This window comes from Dermochelys coriacea, chromosome 4 (assembly GCF_009764565.3).
Source record: "Dermochelys coriacea isolate rDerCor1 chromosome 4, rDerCor1.pri.v4, whole genome shotgun sequence".
Lineage (NCBI taxonomy): Eukaryota > Metazoa > Chordata > Testudines > Dermochelyidae > Dermochelys > Dermochelys coriacea.
This window is the reverse complement of record NC_050071.1, coordinates 123,159,806-123,179,151: the sequence shown is the minus strand read 5'-3', so window position 1 is coordinate 123,179,151 and position 19,346 is coordinate 123,159,806. Positions and strand designations below refer to the sequence as shown.

The window sequence follows — 19,346 nt, the reverse complement described above, 5'->3', positions numbered from 1 at the left end:
TTCTGTAGCATATAGGATGGAAAGGAACAATCAGGTGGTCAGATATTTCATACTGGGAAATGCACCAGGAATTATTTCTGCCTATATAATCAGAGGACATTTTTCAAAATCAAGCCTCAAGAGCCTCTTCTCTGCACTCACAGAATGGACCCATTTCCCACAGTGATTATTAGCAATAGTTCCTTTGTTTCATGGGTTACCTGTTAGGATGGATGAGACAAAAATCATTTCCAGAAAATGATTGTTCCCTGTCCACTCTAGCAGGTCAATCAGGTTCAGCAGCAGTGCAGGGGGAACTGCTACTGACAACCATTGGTGAGTGTAAATAGGGCTTGTGTGACTTGTCCAAGTTCATGTTCTTTATTGGTCTTGGTCCATAATCACAAATCCCCTGTAACAGGGTATATATGGCCCTTCGTACCCCCTGCTGGAGGCCGGGGCTGGCCTTAGACCAAATGGTACCCCAGGTGAAGAGCATCTTCAGCACTCTCCTCCCCCATTTGTTAAATTTTTGAATGCCTTATTTTTATTGCACCTGTAGCCATTTCATGACTTGGATGCATGATTTGCATGCAGATTTATCCCTGGCATATAAGAAGATAAATTTGCACACTATGATCTGCAAATCTGTATTTATTCATGCCATAGATAAGCAAATAAAAAATTTGTTTCTTATAAGCTTATAGAAACTTTTAAATTTTAAGAATAACTGAAATATACTAAAATCAAGAAATTGAACTGTGCACTAACATTGGGTGGACCAGTATTAAATAGCGTTACATTAAGTGTTACAGTAGATAATAGCCTTAAAATATTAACCCTACTCCTTTAGTTCAAAAGGTCACTTTTCTCACCTTTGCCCTCACAAACTGAAGCAAAGCGTCAGAGAGATCCAAAGACTGGCCAATGGCATTTTCAAGCAATAAAATAGCAAGTGATGTCAGTCTCTTGTCATCCATCATTGATCAAAGATATGTTTTAATGAGCCTGAACTTTGAAAAGCTGTGCTCACCACTCACAAATGTGACCGGCAGCATGAGCAGAATCCTCAAAGCTTTCTACACATTAGGAAAAGTGTCCTTCAGCTCTGCATCATGAATGAATTGTAGAACTTGGAGTGGAGAATGTTTCTCGTGTGGCAAAGCATGATGGATGTTCTCCAATTCGACACAGAAGTTTTATCATTGACATCCAAACATTCCCCATGTGTCAGCATCCGGTGAAACTCCATACAACTGTTCAAGAGTATTTTCCAGTCCACCAGCAGCTTGTTAAGGTCATACAAAAAAAACCTGGTCTTTTTGTGGTGCTTCATTTGTCCAAACCTGTCTTTGACAGACACTCGAGCAGTGTCAACAGACAAGCAAAAAAACTCCCTCTTGAATTTTTTCTTCCGAGCTTCCCATCAACCCATCTCTGCTCTTGTAACCAAACTGTCTGTTCTTCCAATGAATATGTGTTTCCTTGAAGATAGGATAAAATCCTAAGTTTTCCACCATTTCTTTGGCAGCAGTGATGACATTTTTTAATCTGTTATTTCTGTAGGCCACAACAAAATCAAGGCAGCTTCTCATCAAAATAGTAGCAGTCGCAATGTCCATTGACTGATTTTGTAATGTCTTGCCTACAACATTTACTTGATACAAGATATCAAGATATTGTGCCAACCCACAATTGAGACCAGAAATTTAAAGTCAGCTATATAGTTTGCCAGGCTTTGCACCGTGTCTCAGATTCCAGCCTTGGCTTTACTCAACTGCAGCAGTTCCATCAGGGCATTTTAAACCTCAGTCACTTGGTACCTCACTGGCCTTATGCTGTCAAGCGGCTCTCCTAGCAAGTGTCACTTAGCGGCTTCATGGTCAGATTTATAACTTTGTCTCTGAGGCTCCGCAGGCTCAGATAAAAGGTGGTGCAGGGCCTTCGCAGGTCAGTTCCTGACTGGGACCAAAAGGGTGAGGAAAGGTGCTCTACTCTGACCACAGGAGCTCATCTGGCTACATTTACTATTACTGGGGGAGTAGTAATTACCAGATATAAAGGGACCAGGTGGGAAGAGGCCCTGGGAATGCAGTAGCAACTAATCAAAGGAAGCAATACATACATGCCTGTTGTTCATAGGGTCCCTCTTGTGGGATCCAGAGTAGTGGGCAGGCCTGGATTTCCCCACTGGTCACTGGGAAAGTGGCCTATGCCCCATGAAAGAGAACATAAGAACAGCCATACTGGGTCAGACCAAGGTTCATCTAGCCTAGTATCCTGTCTTCCAATAGTGGCCAATGCCAGGTGCCCTGAAGGGAATGAACAGAAGAGGTAATCATCAAGTGCTCCATTCCTTGTTGCCCATTCCCAGCTTCTGGCAAATAAAGGCTAGGAATACCATCCCTGCCCACCCTGGCTAATAGCCATTGAGGGACTTATCCTCCATGAATTTATCTAGTTCTTTTTTGACCCATTATAGTCTTGGCCTTCACAACATCCTCTGGCCTTTTTGGAACCTTTTCTAATTCCAATATATCTTTTTTGAGATGGGGCGACAACGTCTGCACACAGTATTCAAGATGTGGGCGTACTATGGATTTATATAGAGGCAATATGATATTTTCCATTTTATTATCTATCCCTTTCTTAATGATTCCCAACATTCTGTTCACATTTTTGACTGCCACTGCACATTGAGTGGATGTTTTCAGAGAACTAGCCACAATGACTCCAAGATCTCTTTCTTAAGTGGTAACAGCTAATTTAGACCCCATCATTTTATATGTATAGTTGGGATTATGTTTTTCAGTGTGCATTACTTTGTATTTATCAGCATTGAATGTCATCTGCCATTTTGTTGCCCAGTCACCCAGTTTTGAGAGATCCTTCTATGTGCCTGACAATTTTGTTCTTTACTATAGTTTCAACCATTTTGCCCAGTATTGAAGTCAAGCTTACTGACCTGTAATTGCCCAGGTCATCTCTGGAGCCCTTTTTAAAAATTGGCATCACATTAGCAATCCTCCAGTCATTTGATACAGAAGCTGATTTAAATTATAGGTTACAGACGGCAGTTAGTAGTCCTGCAATTTCACATTTGAGTTCCTTCAGAACTCTTGGGTGAATACCAGCTGGTCCTGTTTATTATTGTTTAGTTTATCAGTTTGTTCCAAAACCTCCTCTAACGATACCTCAATCTGTGACAGTTCCTCAGATTTGTCACCTAAAAAGAATGGCTCAGGTTTGGGAATCTCCCTCCTATCGTCAACCTTGAAGACCGATGCAAAGAATTCATTTAGTTTCTCCACAGTGGCCTTATAGTCCTTGAGTGCTCCTTTAGCATCTTGATCATCCAGTGGCCCCAGGCGTTTTAGCAGGCATTTTGCTTCTGATGTATTTAAACATTTTTTTGCTATTACTTTTCGAGTCTTTGGCTAGCTGTTCTTCAAATTCTTTTTTGGCCTTCTGAATAATTTTTTGACACTTCATTTGCCAGAGTTTATGCTCCTTTCTATTTTCTTCACTAGAATTTAACTTCCTCTTTTTAAAAGGATGCCTTTTTGCCTCTCACTCCTTCTCTTACTTTGTTGTTTAGCCATAGTGGCTCTTTTTTTGTTCTCATACTATGGTTTTTTTTTAAATTGGGGTATACATTTAAATTGAGCCTCTATTATGGTGTCTTTAAAAAGTTTCCACACAGCTTGCAGGGATTTTACTTTTGGTGCTATACCCTTTAATTTCTGTTTAACTAACCTCCTCATTTTTGTGTAGTTCCCCTTTCTGAAATTAAATGCTACAGTGTTGGGCTGCTGTGTTTTTTCCCATGCCACAGAGATGTTAAATTTAATTATATTATGGTCACTATTATCAAGCGGTCCAGCTATATTCACCTCTTGGACCTGATCCTGTGTTCCATTTAAGACTAAACCAAAAATTGCCTCTCTTCTTGTGTGTTCCAGGACTAGCTGCTCCAAGAAGCAGTCATTTAAGGTGTCAAGAAACTTTATCTCTGCATCCCGTCCTGAGTTGATATGTACCTCGTCAATTCAGGGATAAGTGAAATCCCCCATTATTATTGAGGTTTTTATTTCAATAACCTCTCTAAGCTCCCTGAACATTTCATAGTCACTATCACCATCTTGATCAGGTGGTCAGTAATATATCTTTATTGGTATATTCTTATCATTCAAGTATGGAATTACTATCCATAGAGATTCTATATTCGATATTCTATGGATAAAGAGACAAGGCTTGTTTAGAAGCCCAAGTGAAGGATGCGATTTAAAGGGCCCAGAGACAGGGTTTAAAACCCAGGTGAGGGCTGACAGTTTGTTGAACTCTTTACTACGCCGGAAGGGGTTCATTCCTTTTTGACTGTATGACTTGGCTGGAAGGCTGAGCCACCAAAGACCCACCTAGTGAGGTTGGCAACCTACGGGGGGGGGGGGGGGGGGAATTGCAGCACCACACCCATCCCATAAGGGGCACTCAGGAGACGTGAGTGTCTCTGTCATATTCCCCTTGTGTTTTTCTTTCTAACAGACCTTGATCATTAAATGAAACAGTTGGGCATGCACACTTTGCCAAATTCTATTCCATCGCTGACCAGAAATGTTACACCCATCAGTCAGTGTGATATGTGGCTTAAAACTAGTATCAGTGGCAACTCAGTATTCTTCCCACTCACCTGCAGTAAAAGGTGTTCTAGCAGCAGCTGGGGACAAGAGGAGAAACCCAAAGAGAAAAACATAGCAAGCTGAAACTGCTATAATACTGCTGGTTCCTTCTTTCCTAGCCATCCAAGAAGCAGCAGACTTGCTAAATTTAGCAGCTACCTAGTCCCTCCCTGGCTGGCCGTAAAGAAAGTTGCCATGATGGCAATTGATGGAAGAGATGGAAACACTCACCAAGTCATATACAGTGGCTGGATTCACACAAGGGCCAGATAATTTTGGGAGCAGTAATATATGTAAATATACATTTTATGAGTGGGGTAAACTAGTCTCATGCTTCAGAGCATAAACTGATTATCTACAGAAGTCAGGAGGGCTTCCCTCCCCCATTATATACAACACTGAATATTTGCTAGATGCCTTATGGATTGTTCTTGGACTTCTTTTCTTCACCTGAAACTTCACATACTGACTAGAGTTGGTCAGAAAACAAATTCTCTGCCCTGTCAACAATGTTGAGATTTGGGGAGCCGGAGGGGGGGTTGGAGGGAAGCCTCACACATTAGGATGAAAAGCCAAAATTTTGAAATTTTTCATGGAACAAAATTCTATTTTTTTTCCTCAGGTCAATCAAAAATATGTTTTGATAAATTTGAACTATTTCATTTCAATTTCAACCTTTTTAATTTTTAATATAAAATAAAGTAAACTTAAACCTTTTTGTTCTGAAAATATTGAGAGAGAACATTTTAACATTTTCATAATGCTTTTCCCATTTTCTTATAAAAATTTCATCAAATCAATACAATTTCTCACAAAGAATCGGTTTTGATAAAAAAGCATTTTCTTATGGAAAACCGTTTTGATGAAATTTTTCCAGCTAGCTCTAATGTTGACAACTGTTCGGTAGGTTTCACAGACTTGATGGTTCAGAAATAAGATCTCCTACAACAAACTCTGTGGCATATTCCCATGAAAAATGAGCGAATTAGGCAGTTAAGGTTAGATTAAGTTACTTCTCATGCTGTTGGTTGGACAGTATGGAGGACAGCAAATGCATTATGTGTCTCCATCATTTTCTGTCCTGATCCAGATAGAGCACATGATGGGATAGAATGCCATCTGTTCACATCATTCTGCCATTGTGTTTTAAGTCTTCCAGGAGTCTTTTTCCATCCTGCTTTCATTGGGTCAAAGTTAAAGATTCTCACAGGGAAGTTGGAAGGCATTCTGAGCAAATGACCAAAACACCTTAAAGAGCGTTGGGTCACCATTTGAGAGAACAGGACCTCATTAGTTAGAAAATGGATCTCTTCCTTCTATTTGAATTCATACCATTTGGTGCTTCATCTTTGTCCAACTTCTTTTCAGTTTTGACAGTGAGAGGCCTTTTTTCAGTCCCATCGGTCAGAATACTGACCATCAAAACATTATATATCCTCAGCTTCATCTCTGTACTTATCAGGGTGTTCGGTTTGCAAAAGATATTTCTGATGAGGCACCCCATTACTGATGACACTCTTGCAGTGTGGGCTTCAAGTTTTTTCTCAGTGCCATCCATGTTATTAACAGTAGAGTGGAGGTAGGTGATATCACCAACAATCTTGACTGCGTGGCCACCCACAAAGGGGCTAGTGCCTCCAGTGTGTTCAAAATACCTATCTGGAAGAATTTTGGTTTGATTCTAATTAATTTTGAGGCTGACTTTTGCCACTGACCTTCCTAGGGCTTTAATTGCTGCAACTAGCTCATCCATTGATTCAACAACTAGCACTATATTAACAGCAAAATCAGTGTCAATGAGGTTCCTGTCATCAAGGGGAATGCCTAAACTGCATTTCCTTAGTGTGTGGTCTAGCATGTAATTTATGACGGCATTGAAGAGATCTGGGGCAGCAAGGCATCCTTGTCAAACACCTGACCTAATTCAGAAGACAGCAGTTCCTTTCCCACTTACAAGAATGCAGCTTGAGGAGTTATCATATAGAAGACAGAATATTCCACAAAGCTTGCCAAGGAGGCCTACAAATTTCAAGCTCAGCCAAAGCGATACAGAGTCAATCACGGCCTTGATATTCAGAAATGCAATGGGAATGGGTCCTTGAATTCTCATGCCTTCTCGATAAGCTAGTGCACTGTAAAGATTTGTTTTGTCATGGAATGGCCAGGAGTGAAGCCAGCTTGTTGTGATCTTGTCTTAATGCCTTAAGATACCATCAGCTTAGACCAACAAGAGAGAAGAAAAAACTTTTCCTGGGATGGATAGAAGAGTAATGCCTGAATAGTTATAAAAGTCTCATTTGCTGCCTTTATGTTTACAAAGTGGTAAAATATTACCTTTTTGCCAGTCCGACAGGACTGACTCTTCTCCCGATGATAATGAACAGTGTCTGCAGCCACAAAAGAATAGTTGGTCCTGCACTTTTTAATAATGCCATAGGAATTTCACAGATTCCTGCTGCCTTATTTCACTTCAGCATCTTTACAGCACTGTGATTTCAGTGATTCACTGAATTCACCAGGATAGTTTTGTGCTAAATGGGTCAACTTGGCAGCAGAATTAATGTCAGGGTCCAAAGAAACTGGGGTGCATTTAGCAGCTGTCAGAAAATTTCCCTTCAGCCTACCATGAACTCCATTTTTTCATTGATTATCTGACAAAAACTGGAGTAGACCACACCAAATGAATGACCTTTCTCGTTAGGGAGATTGCACAAGTGTTTATAGAAGGGAGGCTACATTGTTCCTGGCAGAAGTTTCCTCAAGTGAGATGGCTTTGGCTTTCATAAAAAACTTTTCAGTTAATGCACATTGATTTATTATGAGAGTCATTTAGCTTACGACATATGATTGTATCAGCTCTCATACGTGATTCTGTTCAATGATGATTAAAATATTAACAGAGATCCAGGGCTTCCTGGCTTTTTGGGAGGGAGTAATGAGAGTCATGTCTGTATCAATTATCTGAGATCTAAAGTCTGTCCAGTGGATTCAGCATCAATATATTCTGATAGCCTCTCCAACGTGTTCAGGATTTTAACTCCATAGTGGTTATGAATGCTATTGATTTCTAGATTAGATCATTCAAATTTTGGTAACCCGATGGTTGCTTTACCTATGCTCTTTTGTCTGAAATGGAAATTGGTGAAGACTAATTTGGGGTCGGTGATAGTGAGTGCGGCAGACCAATAAGTACTGAAGTTTCTGATGGATAATTTCGTGCAACAAGAGATTATAATGCAATCAATCATCTTCCTTGTTCATTCCATCATTCAGCCAAGTAAATTGGAGATTTTGCTTCCTATAAAACCTGGGGTTCTTAATGACAAGCTCATGAGAAATGCACAACTGTACAAGGCATTTGCTGTCATCCAGGATCCAGGTATCCAAGATAACAGGTCCATTTTTTTTTCTCATGCTCCACTCGAATTACCAACAGTAGCATTAATGTTACCAAGCAGAGTGATGATTAGATAGATCTATTAATAAACAAATAAAGTTGACACAAAAAGATATTCTAATTTTTAGAAAATGAGCAGAAATCTGCTGTCAGTAGCATGGATGCAATGCCCAAGTCAAGTTAAGTTACTTATGTCATCATACAATTGGCTCCATAGATAACTCTACAAAAGAGATCGTTAGAGATTTGCTACTTAGTTTGCTGTGTTTCTGATAAAGAGATTAGTATTTCATGTACATAAAAGCAGGGGACAGAAAAGTTGCAAGACCCACCCCAAATGTGCGTTTTTGATTAAATAGTTCTTTGGAAACTATCATGATCCCAAATTCCAATGCTTGCACATAAACGAGAAGTTATGATTCAGCATGGGACAAAAATAATTGTCCAGGGCCCATACTTAAAAATAATCAGGGATGCAGTTATCTGGGCCAAACCCTCCCTGCCCGTGAAAGAGTCAGTACAAAACTCCATGAGGGCAGCTCCCTGAAGTTGCTGCTGTGCATTCTCCTCCCGGGGAAGGGTCTGTAGCCCCTGATCCCCACAAAGCCCAAGGATCTGTAGGGAAATAACACAGGTCCTGGGGCTCTGCACAGAGATGACATACTTTGCAGTGCTCCACCTGCTGTGTTCTGTCTCAGTGAGGCTCCTGCACAAGCCGTGCCACTGACCATACCAGATCAGCACCTCCACACTCCATTTTAGAGGCCCATGAAATTGGAGGGGATGCACAGAGCACTGATATCTGCCATCTCCTGTGGTTAACCCTGAACCCTGCTCCTAGTGATCCCGTCCTTTACGGGTGTTGAGCAGGGACTTCCGTAGGGTGAATGCTGCAGAGACATTGCTCCCTTTCATGTCATTGTTTTCCCAATTTTAGACCCTTCCTCAAACAGAACTGGATGGGTACAAAGAACCGATTGTCTTCCAGATCCAGTGGACCTTGTATGTGTTGTGTTTATTGTTATCTCTGGTTGCTCTGCAGGAGGTGCAATAAAGTTTGGGAGAGTACATCTTGTATTTAAAAATATGGATAAAATCCCACTTTTGTAGAGCTGGTTGGAGCTGCCTGAGTGCTTTCTATAATATACTCTTCTGCTTTCAATTTGCAAAGGCAAATTTGAAAACCTAGAACGCAGCCATTCTAGTGCCGAGCTTACATTTCTCCCCCTCAGATGATTCAGTGGTGAAAGACACAGGCGGCTAGGATTAACCCTCACCCAGCCAATGTGACTCTATAGATATTTCCAGTATCATGGTTTAGTTTATAGTGGATTTTAATGCAGTCAGTAGTGAAGCCAATGGGGATCTTGTGTGAAGTCGGGTTGCAGGTTCAGTCCCAGAATTGTTAATGAATCTAGACCCACAGAAGTACCTCAATGTGACAATGCAATGGTGTCTTTATGGTTTATTGAATGAGCCAGATTAGATCATTTGTGTTATCATGACTGACACATCCACTTCTTGGTTCACTGAGTTTCTTTGTGAGTATGAGATTAAAAGCCTGGGCTCTTTTGTTGGAAATATTCATTCCTTTTCTAGAAGGGTTTATAGACAAAACATCTGCTTTTCAGAATATACTCAAAGCATTTCAAATTCCACGGATATTAGCTTTGTTTTGGGTTTTTTTTGCCAGACTATATGATTAACCAACTCAGTTTTCACAATGAATGTTTTCCTTGAAACATTATCTAGACAAAAGCTGCTATTAAGCAATAATATGCAAAAGAACAAATACCGTTGGGTAATTCTGCTTTGCAAAGGAAAGCACAGAACAGCAGCTGGAAACAATAAGTGGAAGCCTGCCTCGATGCTCTACATGGCCATTGATAATAATAGGGGGAACTGAAGAGACAGGAGCCACTTTCAGGGACCAGAACTACCAGAGAGAATGGAGGTGACAAATGCCAAAGGGAGAGGAATTTCCAAGAGACAAGGGAATGAGGCAGCTGGGCAGTATGTCAAGGGAGAAAAGAACAAGGTGGCCAAGCAGTGTGTCCAGGGCAGAAGGGAACCAAATGGCAAGACAGCATGTGCAGGGACGAAGGAGAAGAAAAACCCCAGGAAGCAGATAAATGTTCCCTGAAAAATAGGATGAGAGAGGCACAGAGTGGAGCAGGTGTCACAGGGAAGTGATGTGATTGCAAATAAGAAGGGGTAGGCAAGATCATGAGTGGCAGGCATGCAATCCATGAGATAATGTCCTCTCAAGACCTGGACCACAGTATGAAGAATTTTGAGAACCTGAGATATAGATTAAGGCCTAATCTCCCTTTGCTTTGAAAAATAATTCATAGCAGTATGAGAGGAAGAAGTAATTATCTCTCCTCTAAACCATACACCAAGGATCGGCAACCTTTGGCATGCAGTCCGCCAGGGCAAGCCCCCTGGCAGGCCGGGCTGGTTTGTTTACATGCCGCGTCCGCAAGTTCGGCCAATCGCGGGGCTGCAGAAAGCGGTGTGAGCCAAAGGATGTGCTGGCCACCCTTCTCGAAGCCCCCATTGGCCTGTCCCAATTGTGGGATTTGGCTGCAATGAACTTGCACAGTATTCCCTTTAGGGGCTGGTTACAACACTCCACCAACCCTCCTGTTTGGAGCTGGCAGACTGAGGTTCTTGTGGACTTTGTTAAGTAGGGAGCAAACTTCATGCAGTAGCCTTAACATGAAGGTGATGCCTTAATCAGTCAGCATCACCCTGGGGATGCCTACCTGAGAAAACGCCTTTAGCAACTCATCCTCAACCATCTGGGCTGACACTGACTGCAGGGGAATGGCTTTAGGGTACCAGCTGGTGTAGTCCAAGATAAATAAATAATATATAGCAGCATGCCCTGGCCATAGGCTCAAGGGGCCAGATTAAATCTACCCCAGTGCAGTCAAATGATATATCTACCAGGGAAAGAGGAACCAAGGGCGCCCTTTGAATAGATTGGGGACTCACCAGCTGGCATTCAGGACAAGAGGTGCAATAGTCCTTAACCTCTTGACATATCTCTAGCCAAAAGAAATGAGCCCATACCCATTTCTGGTTTGGTTTGGTTTTTCACGCCTAAGTGACCAGACCAATGTATTTTGTGGGCCAGCCTGAGGAGCTGGGAACCAGCAGTTGTGACTGGCATATCCCAGTTTGGACTCTTTGACCACCTGAATCAGAACATCTCCCTCAAGTTCGAAGTGAGGGTACTGTGCATCCCATACCTCATGCACCAGGGTCCTGTTCACCCTGGCCAGATGCCCATACAAACAGCTAAACACTCCATCATTTTGGTGTTCTTGAACAAAGTCACTGGAGTTGGTGAGAGACTAATTTTCCATCAACAGGATCATCAAAGGTAACAACCCTTGTGTGGATCTATCAGGGTGTCCAAATTACTCTGCGTCATTGTGCTCGTCTATATTTGTTGCACTGGCTCTGGATCAGGATCTGTAGGGCCCCTGGGACCCTGAGGTGCCCTAGCTTGTGGTATCTGGGAGTCTGACCTCTGCAGGGTTACTACAGGGGATTTGAACCACAGTGGGTGGCAGTGGATTTATGGGCCCACCTCCTCAGATCTTATGTGGTAATACAGTTCGCTTCTGGGCAAGATGACGCTCCTTATGTGTTTTCTGCATTGGGGTAGTAAGTCAGAATCAGCAAAGAGGAAGCTCTTCCTAAGCAGTATATCAGCCTCCTCCTGTGGGCTGGGATCCAGGCAGGATCCTGTAGCAGGCCCATTACCCATCCCCAGACCCAACCCAGCACCACTGGATATGACAATTCTTTTGGCTCAGTCACCACCAACTTTGCAGCTCTCCTGTTTATGGGCAGCTTAAATTGGATAGTGGGATATGGTTGGAAATACCCATAAATACAACCTATCAGCAATTCCCCCCCCCACATCCAATCCTTGGGAAATTGGGTCCCAATAGTTGCTCATGGAAAAATGTCTGGCCAGAGCTAGAGTCAACCAACCCCATTGACTGTAATGGGGATAACTAGAGCACTGAGCTCCCTGAGGAGTGCTGAGGTCTTGGAGGAGCAGGCTATGACATAGTCACATTCCATAAGGGTGCAGAAGCTGTAGCCATGGCCCTCCTCCCCACAGCTGAAGCAGATCTGAGCTCCTTCCTGTCCCTAGGGTTATACAGTACCCCTCTGGTCAGTATTGGACATCAGCAAGGAAGCAGCTTCTGCAGCTCCTGTCTGCTCCCTTTCTCTCACTGACCCCTTTAATCCCCACCCAATTTACCCTTTGGGGACCATTGCCCCAAAGGAGGAGTAGTCTCCAGTGGGGGGGGGAGTGGCTGTCCCAACCCACAGAACAGCCTTCCCATGACCCTTCAAATCCCTGCATTGTCTCCTCTTTCATGACACCAACACCTTGCAGGGGGAAGCCAATGGACCCACTTCTCCTGATTCAGGTCAGGCAGGTGACCCACAGTCTAGTTCAGCCTCCAAAAAGTTCTCAACCAAACGCACTGCGGTCTCCAGTTTGGCTGCCCCATGCCAGTAAATCCACTCCTGGGATCCCAGTGGGCACGACATGACAGAACTACTTGAGTACCACCCGCTTGATGATTTCCCTGGAGAACTCAGATTCTGGCCTTAGCCACCAGCAGCAAAAGTCTAGGATGCATTGTGCTGCAGCCCAGGGGTGAGAGCCCAGGGTGAAGGCTTCAGCCTGGAACCGTTGGTAGTAACTCTCCAAAATGAGACCCAGATGGTCCAAAATAGCAGCCTAAGGGCTCTATAATCCTTGAACATAGTGCAGCCTTAGGCCCTGAGCCTCCTGTCAGATAGGGGGCCAACTGGAGGGACCATTGCCCCTGGGGCCACTGGTGTGCCAGGGCCAGCTACTAAAATATCTCCAAGTACCCTTCCCGATCATCTTCCGGCCCCATCTTGGTCAGGGCCCCTTCCCCACTCAGGTATCTAGGGACTATGCATCTACCTCTACTCCTTGGACTCCAAGGGATCCCTGGTTCACAAGACAGAGAATGATCTGCTGCAGTTGGTCCATAAATCACTGGAACTGGAGTTGCTGCTGCTGTTTCACAAGCCATTGGAGATGGGATTCCTTTTCCATTTTGGCAGCACTGGTGTTCAGTTTCAGGCCAGATCAGCTGCCCCCGTTCTCTACCATATGTGATCTGGTGTCATGTTTTCCCAGTCCAAATAAACAGTCAGATGGCCAGTCAATCAGTCCTGGTCCCTTCTCCTCAGTGACCCATTTATGGGAACTCATAAAAAGTTTAAATCAACACAATAGTAGCAAACCAAGGCAACAGCCACACTCAACGTTCAGCAGTCCCTCCAGCTCTACAAACCTTTGGGCATAGGTGCAGCTCACACCCAGATATTTTCCCCCCTTGCTGTCTCCAAGGCAGCCCTTTATATTTCATCTGCTTCCTCTAATAGGTCAGGGTTCACTGGCTGCTGCCCAAAACCTAGAGGATCTGGGCTAACAAGTGCCCTTGTACCCAGTCACAATGCATAATTCAAAAATGCATGACCCAACGTTGTATAAACATTCAGAGGAAAACGTCACAGGGCTGAAGTCATACTTGAAAAATTTCATCAGAAAAGGATCCGTTCAGAATTTAAGATTTCACCATAAGGGAACTTCCCCATATAGTTTGTAGTTTCTAGTCCCACTTTCCTTGTAAAATATAAACCAGAATATATTACTATTTATATTATTTAATCTATACCATATGTTGTATGGGATGTCCACTGTGGCTGGGTTAATACTGATGGAGAACTATTGGGCCAAATTCTCCTCTGAGTTACACTGGTATAAATCCAGCATAACTCAAATGAATCAATGAAAAAACTCCAAATTTGAACATGTGTAACCAAGACCAGAATTTGGCCTATTAACTTAAGTATGTTTGAGTTCATCACTTTGGTGTTAGTGTTTGTTTTGGCATGATTTCATCTGAGTGTGTGTGTGTAGATATATACATCAAGGGAAAAGTAGTTTTAGAAATACCTAAGGCAGATAAATCATTATTCACATGTACTATAGTCAGTGGTGAGCTGGAGCCGGTTCGCACCAGTTTGCGCGAACCGGTTGCTAAATTTTGAAGCAGTTTTTAGAACCGGTTGTTAACCCGCTTCCCTGCAGGGGGTGCTGAGGCTTTGATGGGCTCCGTCCGGGAAGTGATGTAATTGCTTCTCTGGCCGCCAGGGGCGCTGCACTGCGGGAGCCATGTGGGCTGCCGCCTGGCCCTGGGCACGAGCCCTGTTGCTGCTGCGGCTCCCCTGGCCCTGGGGCTCCCGATGCTGCCTGGTGGGTCCCCGGCTGCTCTGCTGGGCCTGGGCTGCGTCCTGCTGCTCTCCCCATGAGCACCCACCACCCTGCCCGCAGCCAGCCCCCGTCTCCAGCCACCCCCGTACACCCTGCCTGCAGCCAGCCCCGCACTCCCTGCCCACAGCCAGCCCCTGCCTCCAGCCACCCCCGCACCCCCTGCCCGCAGCCAGCCCGTGCCTTCAGCCACCCCGCACCCCCTGCCCGCAGCCAGCCCCTGCCTCCAGCCACCCCCGCACTCCCTGCATGCAGCTACCCCCGCACCCCCTGCCTCCAGCGAACCCCTGCCACACCCCTGCCCTGCCCACACCAGCCCCTGCCGCACCCCTGCCTGCAGCCAGCCCCTGTCTCCAGTCACCCCGCATCCCCTGCCCTGCCCGCAGCCAGCCCCTGCTGCAACCCCTGCCCTGTCTCCAGCCACCCCCTGCTGCACGCACCCCTGCCCTGCCCGCAGCCAGCCCCTGTCTCCAGCCACCCCTGCACCCTCTGCCCTGCCCGCAACCAGCCCGTCTCCAGCCACCCCCGCACTCCCTGCCTGCATCCAGCCTCTGCCACACCCCCTGCCCTGCCTTCAACCAGCCCGTCTCCAGCCAGCCGTGCACCCCCCTGCCCTGCCTGCAGCCAGCCGCTACCTCCAATCAGCCCCTGCCCTGTCTCCCCCACATCCCCTTGCCTCCAGCCAACCCCGCATCCTCCTGTCTCCAGCCAGCTCCCCACCCCCTGCCCTGCCTGCAGCAAGCCCTGCAACCCCTGCCTCCAGCTAGCCCTGCTCCACACCCCTGTCTGCAGCTGGACCTACGTCCACTGGTGCCCTGAAGTTTCCAGGGCAGTAACCCTGCACACCTGTTTCAATGAGGGGGACAGGGAGCAGCTGGGACCCACATGTGCACACCTTAGGGTGACGAGACAGCAAGTGTGAAAAATCAGGACAGGGGGTGGGGAGTAATAGGAGCCTATATAAGAAAAAGACCCCAAAATTGGGACTGTCCCTATAAAATCGGGACATCTGGTCACCCTAGCACACCCCCAGGGAGTGGCGAGGACCCACACATGTGAAATGGAGCTCATTTCTAGTTCAAGCCCATCTTTTTAAAAAAGAACTTTAGACAGGGTTAACATACATCCATATTTTCCCGGACAGGTCAGGCTTTTTGGTTCTTAAATCACCGTCTGGGAGGAATTTTTAAATTTTAAAAATTTTTAAAAACCCGGGAAAATATGGATGTATGGTAACCCTGTTGGTACAAAAAATACATACTGGGGCACATCCCTTAAATCAGAACTTTTTATAGGGAACCAGTTGTTAAGATTTTGGCAGCTCATTACTGACTATAGTACATTCATTCACACACAGAGATAGGGCCTTTTCCAAAGCCTATGGAAGGCAATGATTTTCATGGGCTTTGGATTTGGTCCATAGAGAAATATATGTTTTGAAAACATTTTTATAGAGATAAAATATATTTCCAAAAACATTTGGTTTTACCTGCCTTCTCTGGCCTGCAAAGGGTCATCGGGTGTGGATGGGAGTGTTTTTGATCTCGGGGCAAAGTCAAATTGGCCCTGGCTGTCCAAGTTTAATATTTAACTATAAGCTTTCTGGAGTGTGACTGGCACAGGCAATCACGCTATGCTTAGCCCAGCTGGACAAGGTTATCTGTAGGAGGTATCTGGCATATTGTTAATAGTGAGATACCTGAATATGGATTTGTGGGGGAGGTTTTCATTGAAATTTAGTGGGATCTGGATGCCTAAATGTCCTTTATACCTTTGGAAATCTCCTGCTTAGGGGCCTAACAACTTTAGGTATTTTATATCACAAATTGTGATAATATCTAACATAATGCTGCCCTTTAACCACTAGGTGGCACTAGAGACAGCTGCGAAGATAGTTACATTTTCTTCAAATACACATACACAAAGACTCCTTCCTATCCACCTAAATATTTTATATATTCTCAGCACTAGCCCTAGGTATTTGGATGAGCAAAGTGATTTGCTATAGGCAAATTGCAAAATGTATGCCCCTCACAGCTCACCTGCGCTCATAAATAAACATTTAGGATGGGATTTTCAGAAGTGTTCAGCATTGCCCTAACTGTTCCCACTGAAGGAGCTGTTAAAGCTCCCATTTACTTCATTGGGGGGGGGGGTTAGGACAATGCTGAGAACTTTTGAGTACCCCATTCTTAGTAAATCTATTATCTTCATTAATTTGCTCCCTAAAGCTTTATTGCTTATAGTGTCTCAATAGCAGAGCTGGCCCACTCTAAGAGGAAATCGTCCACTTTTAGTATTTTCAGCCATGTGATTGCAGACTGCCTCTGTTTCATTTTTATTCTTCCTGACACTAATGATAAAGTGATGTATTCCAGTTCCCAGTGAAATATACCATTTAGCTAGGGCATTATCCACGACGCTCCGGGAAACAGGCTGTGTGCCAGAACGGAATCCCATTCTCTCAACTCCCTGTCTTGTTCTTGGTCTGGATTATTATAATAAAACTCTTATATAGATCTGTATCATTATCCCCAATTTACAGATGGGGAAATGGAGGCACAGGGAGGCAAAGTGACTTGCCCAAAGTCACACAGAAGACCAGGGGCAGAGCCAGGGATGGAACCCAGATCGCTGGAATTCCAGGCTACTGCTCCTCTCCTTTGCCAGTGGCAGATGCAACTCCCTCACACTCCCTTCCATGGGGAACTGAAACCATCTTACCTTGGACCCAATGGCCAGTTCCTTTTCTGTTTCTAACATCCAACTGCATTGCCCTACTCCGGGCTGGTGTATAGCCTAGATCTCTGCATGCAGGGTGTGCATAATCTGTGAGCGTGACTATAACTACCTTTCCTTTCTACTCAGAAAGGTGACAGTTCTGTTGCAGTGAAGGCATTTTGCAAGCCTGTGCTGCCAGTTGAATTTTACCTTTACTTATTGTACTTGCCCACACTGAAGTCAATGGCAAAACTCCATGTGACTTTGTAGGATCAGATTATGCTCCAATTAAAGAAACTGTATACTGTACCCTATATAGTCTCTTCCCGTAACTAGCTCTGAATATTCTGTGATACTTATCTTTGAGCAACATGATACAAAAATAAACCCCTTCGGTCTATGGCGGTCATGTTGAGGTTTGTGAAAGCTGCACTGACAGATTGTATGCACCATTGCCCAAGAATTGTAGTCTGCCATTTCAGCCTCAAAATAGAATCTATGGGTTATATTTAAAAACTGAAATTATAGCTGAACTTCTGTGGGTAATATTTAGGTCAATTTCAGGTTAACTTCCTTTCTCCCCTGACAAATTCCCAGTTATAAAACAAAATATAATGTCTTTTATAAACCATTTTAAATTGGAATCTACTGGACATAATTTCCTCTCCCTTACCTTTGACTTTTCTTTGGCGTAACTCTTGGTTCCACTAGAATTACTCTGTATTTATACCCATGTACATAAAATCAGAATTAAGCTAATTAAAAAAAACCAAAAAATGCTGTATACATTTTTTTAAAGGCTACTAAAGTTTTTCAGCAATGGTTAGTTTTAAGTGTAACTTTAGTTACTGAAATAAAAGGTTTCAATTCATTTTAACCAAGTGCTCCTATATAAATCTAGCCTTTATTCCAGTGTGTGTAAAAGTGTCCATCAAATCAATCTATCCAAACTTTGTATGGATTATGCTAAAATCTACAGCTATCCAGCACATTAAGCTCCTAATAAAATTCATTTGGACTAAATAGAAGTTCTTTTGGACTTAATAAGTAACCAAAAAGTAAATGTGAGAAGAAGATTTTCTTAAACACAAAAACACACACCAGGTCGAAAGTTCATCTTCCAGCAATCTGAGGCTCACTTTCTTAGAAAGAAAGGCCAGAAAGAGGGAGAAACTTCTGTGTTCCCCAAAGCAGGAGTTAGAGGGTCCTATATAGGGTGACCAGACATCCTCTTATTATCAGGACTATCCCAATATTGGGAGCTTTATCTTATATAAGCAGCTATACCCCCCTCCTGGAAAAAAAGGGGTCCCAATTTTTCACAGTTGCTATCTGATCAGCCTAGTCCTATAGATTGTAACTTTGTAAGTACTTCAGTAACGAGACACAGCCGCACATGCTCTACAAAATGCTGATGGGGAAACATTTTACATCCACCACCATCAGATATTTGTTCCTCTATTACCAAAGCAACACAGTTGGCTTCCTTCTCATTCAAGCTTAGAACATAAACACGTTACTAGCATTGCAAGTTTGTGTGCCCTTCCAAAGAGCAATCCGATCCCCACATCTGGAGGGGAGGGGGGGGGCGGCAGAACATGGTTCATTTCTCCCCCTCCCTCCAGTCTGGTTTCCTCCAGAAGCAGAGCTGGGGGAAAGGAATGAAGGGGCGCTTGCTAGTTTTTAGCCTTACCTAAGGTTTCCTGGCCGGGTTCACAGCGTGGGGCAGGCTCAGTGACCCTAACCAGGGCACCAAGAAACAGCAGGAGCCTCAGAAGCATGCTGGAGCGCCTTTATGTGCGGTCAGAATAGTGATGTGGCACTGGCTGCCGGAGGAGTTTCTCCACTTGGAGCCTCCACGGCGCGCGCTCTCCCTCTCTCGCCAAGCTGCAAAGGAAATTAGTGCACTGCAAGTGCATGCCCACGTCTTACAGGATATACGGGCCAGGAATCATGTTACAGTTGGCCTTAGTGTTTTGAAAGCGAAGGATTTTAAGACAGAAGGAGGGAGAAGCCCCTCTCCCCTGGTAGGCTGGCGTTTGAGTTTGTTAAAAGCTTCAGGGGGGTCCCCACAAGAATCCAGCCGCCTGCTCCTTGAGTCACTGGCCCCTCCCGCGTGTTTGCTCTTTGTACAGCAGAGAGCCCCAGGGAACTGAGAACGTCCTTCAAGTGTGTGTGACATTAGAACTTGCTGAAACTGACTGACTGCAACTGCCTGGGAAGG

The 19,346-nt window shown here is 44.4% G+C and overlaps 1 protein-coding gene across 1 annotated transcript in view; it reads right to left on the bottom strand.

Annotated features, from left to right (window-relative positions):
- The window catches only part of CPZ (carboxypeptidase Z), a 52,197-nt gene extending 33,171 nt beyond the window's left edge, over nt 1-19,026 (bottom strand). The window contains exon 1 of the mRNA XM_038399860.2: nt 18,816-19,026. Coding sequence (XP_038255788.1) covers nt 18,816-18,903 — 88 coding nt within the window. The 5' untranslated portion in view covers nt 18,904-19,026. The remainder of the gene's footprint in view (nt 1-18,815) is intronic.
- Between the last annotated feature and the right edge of the window lie 320 nt (nt 19,027-19,346).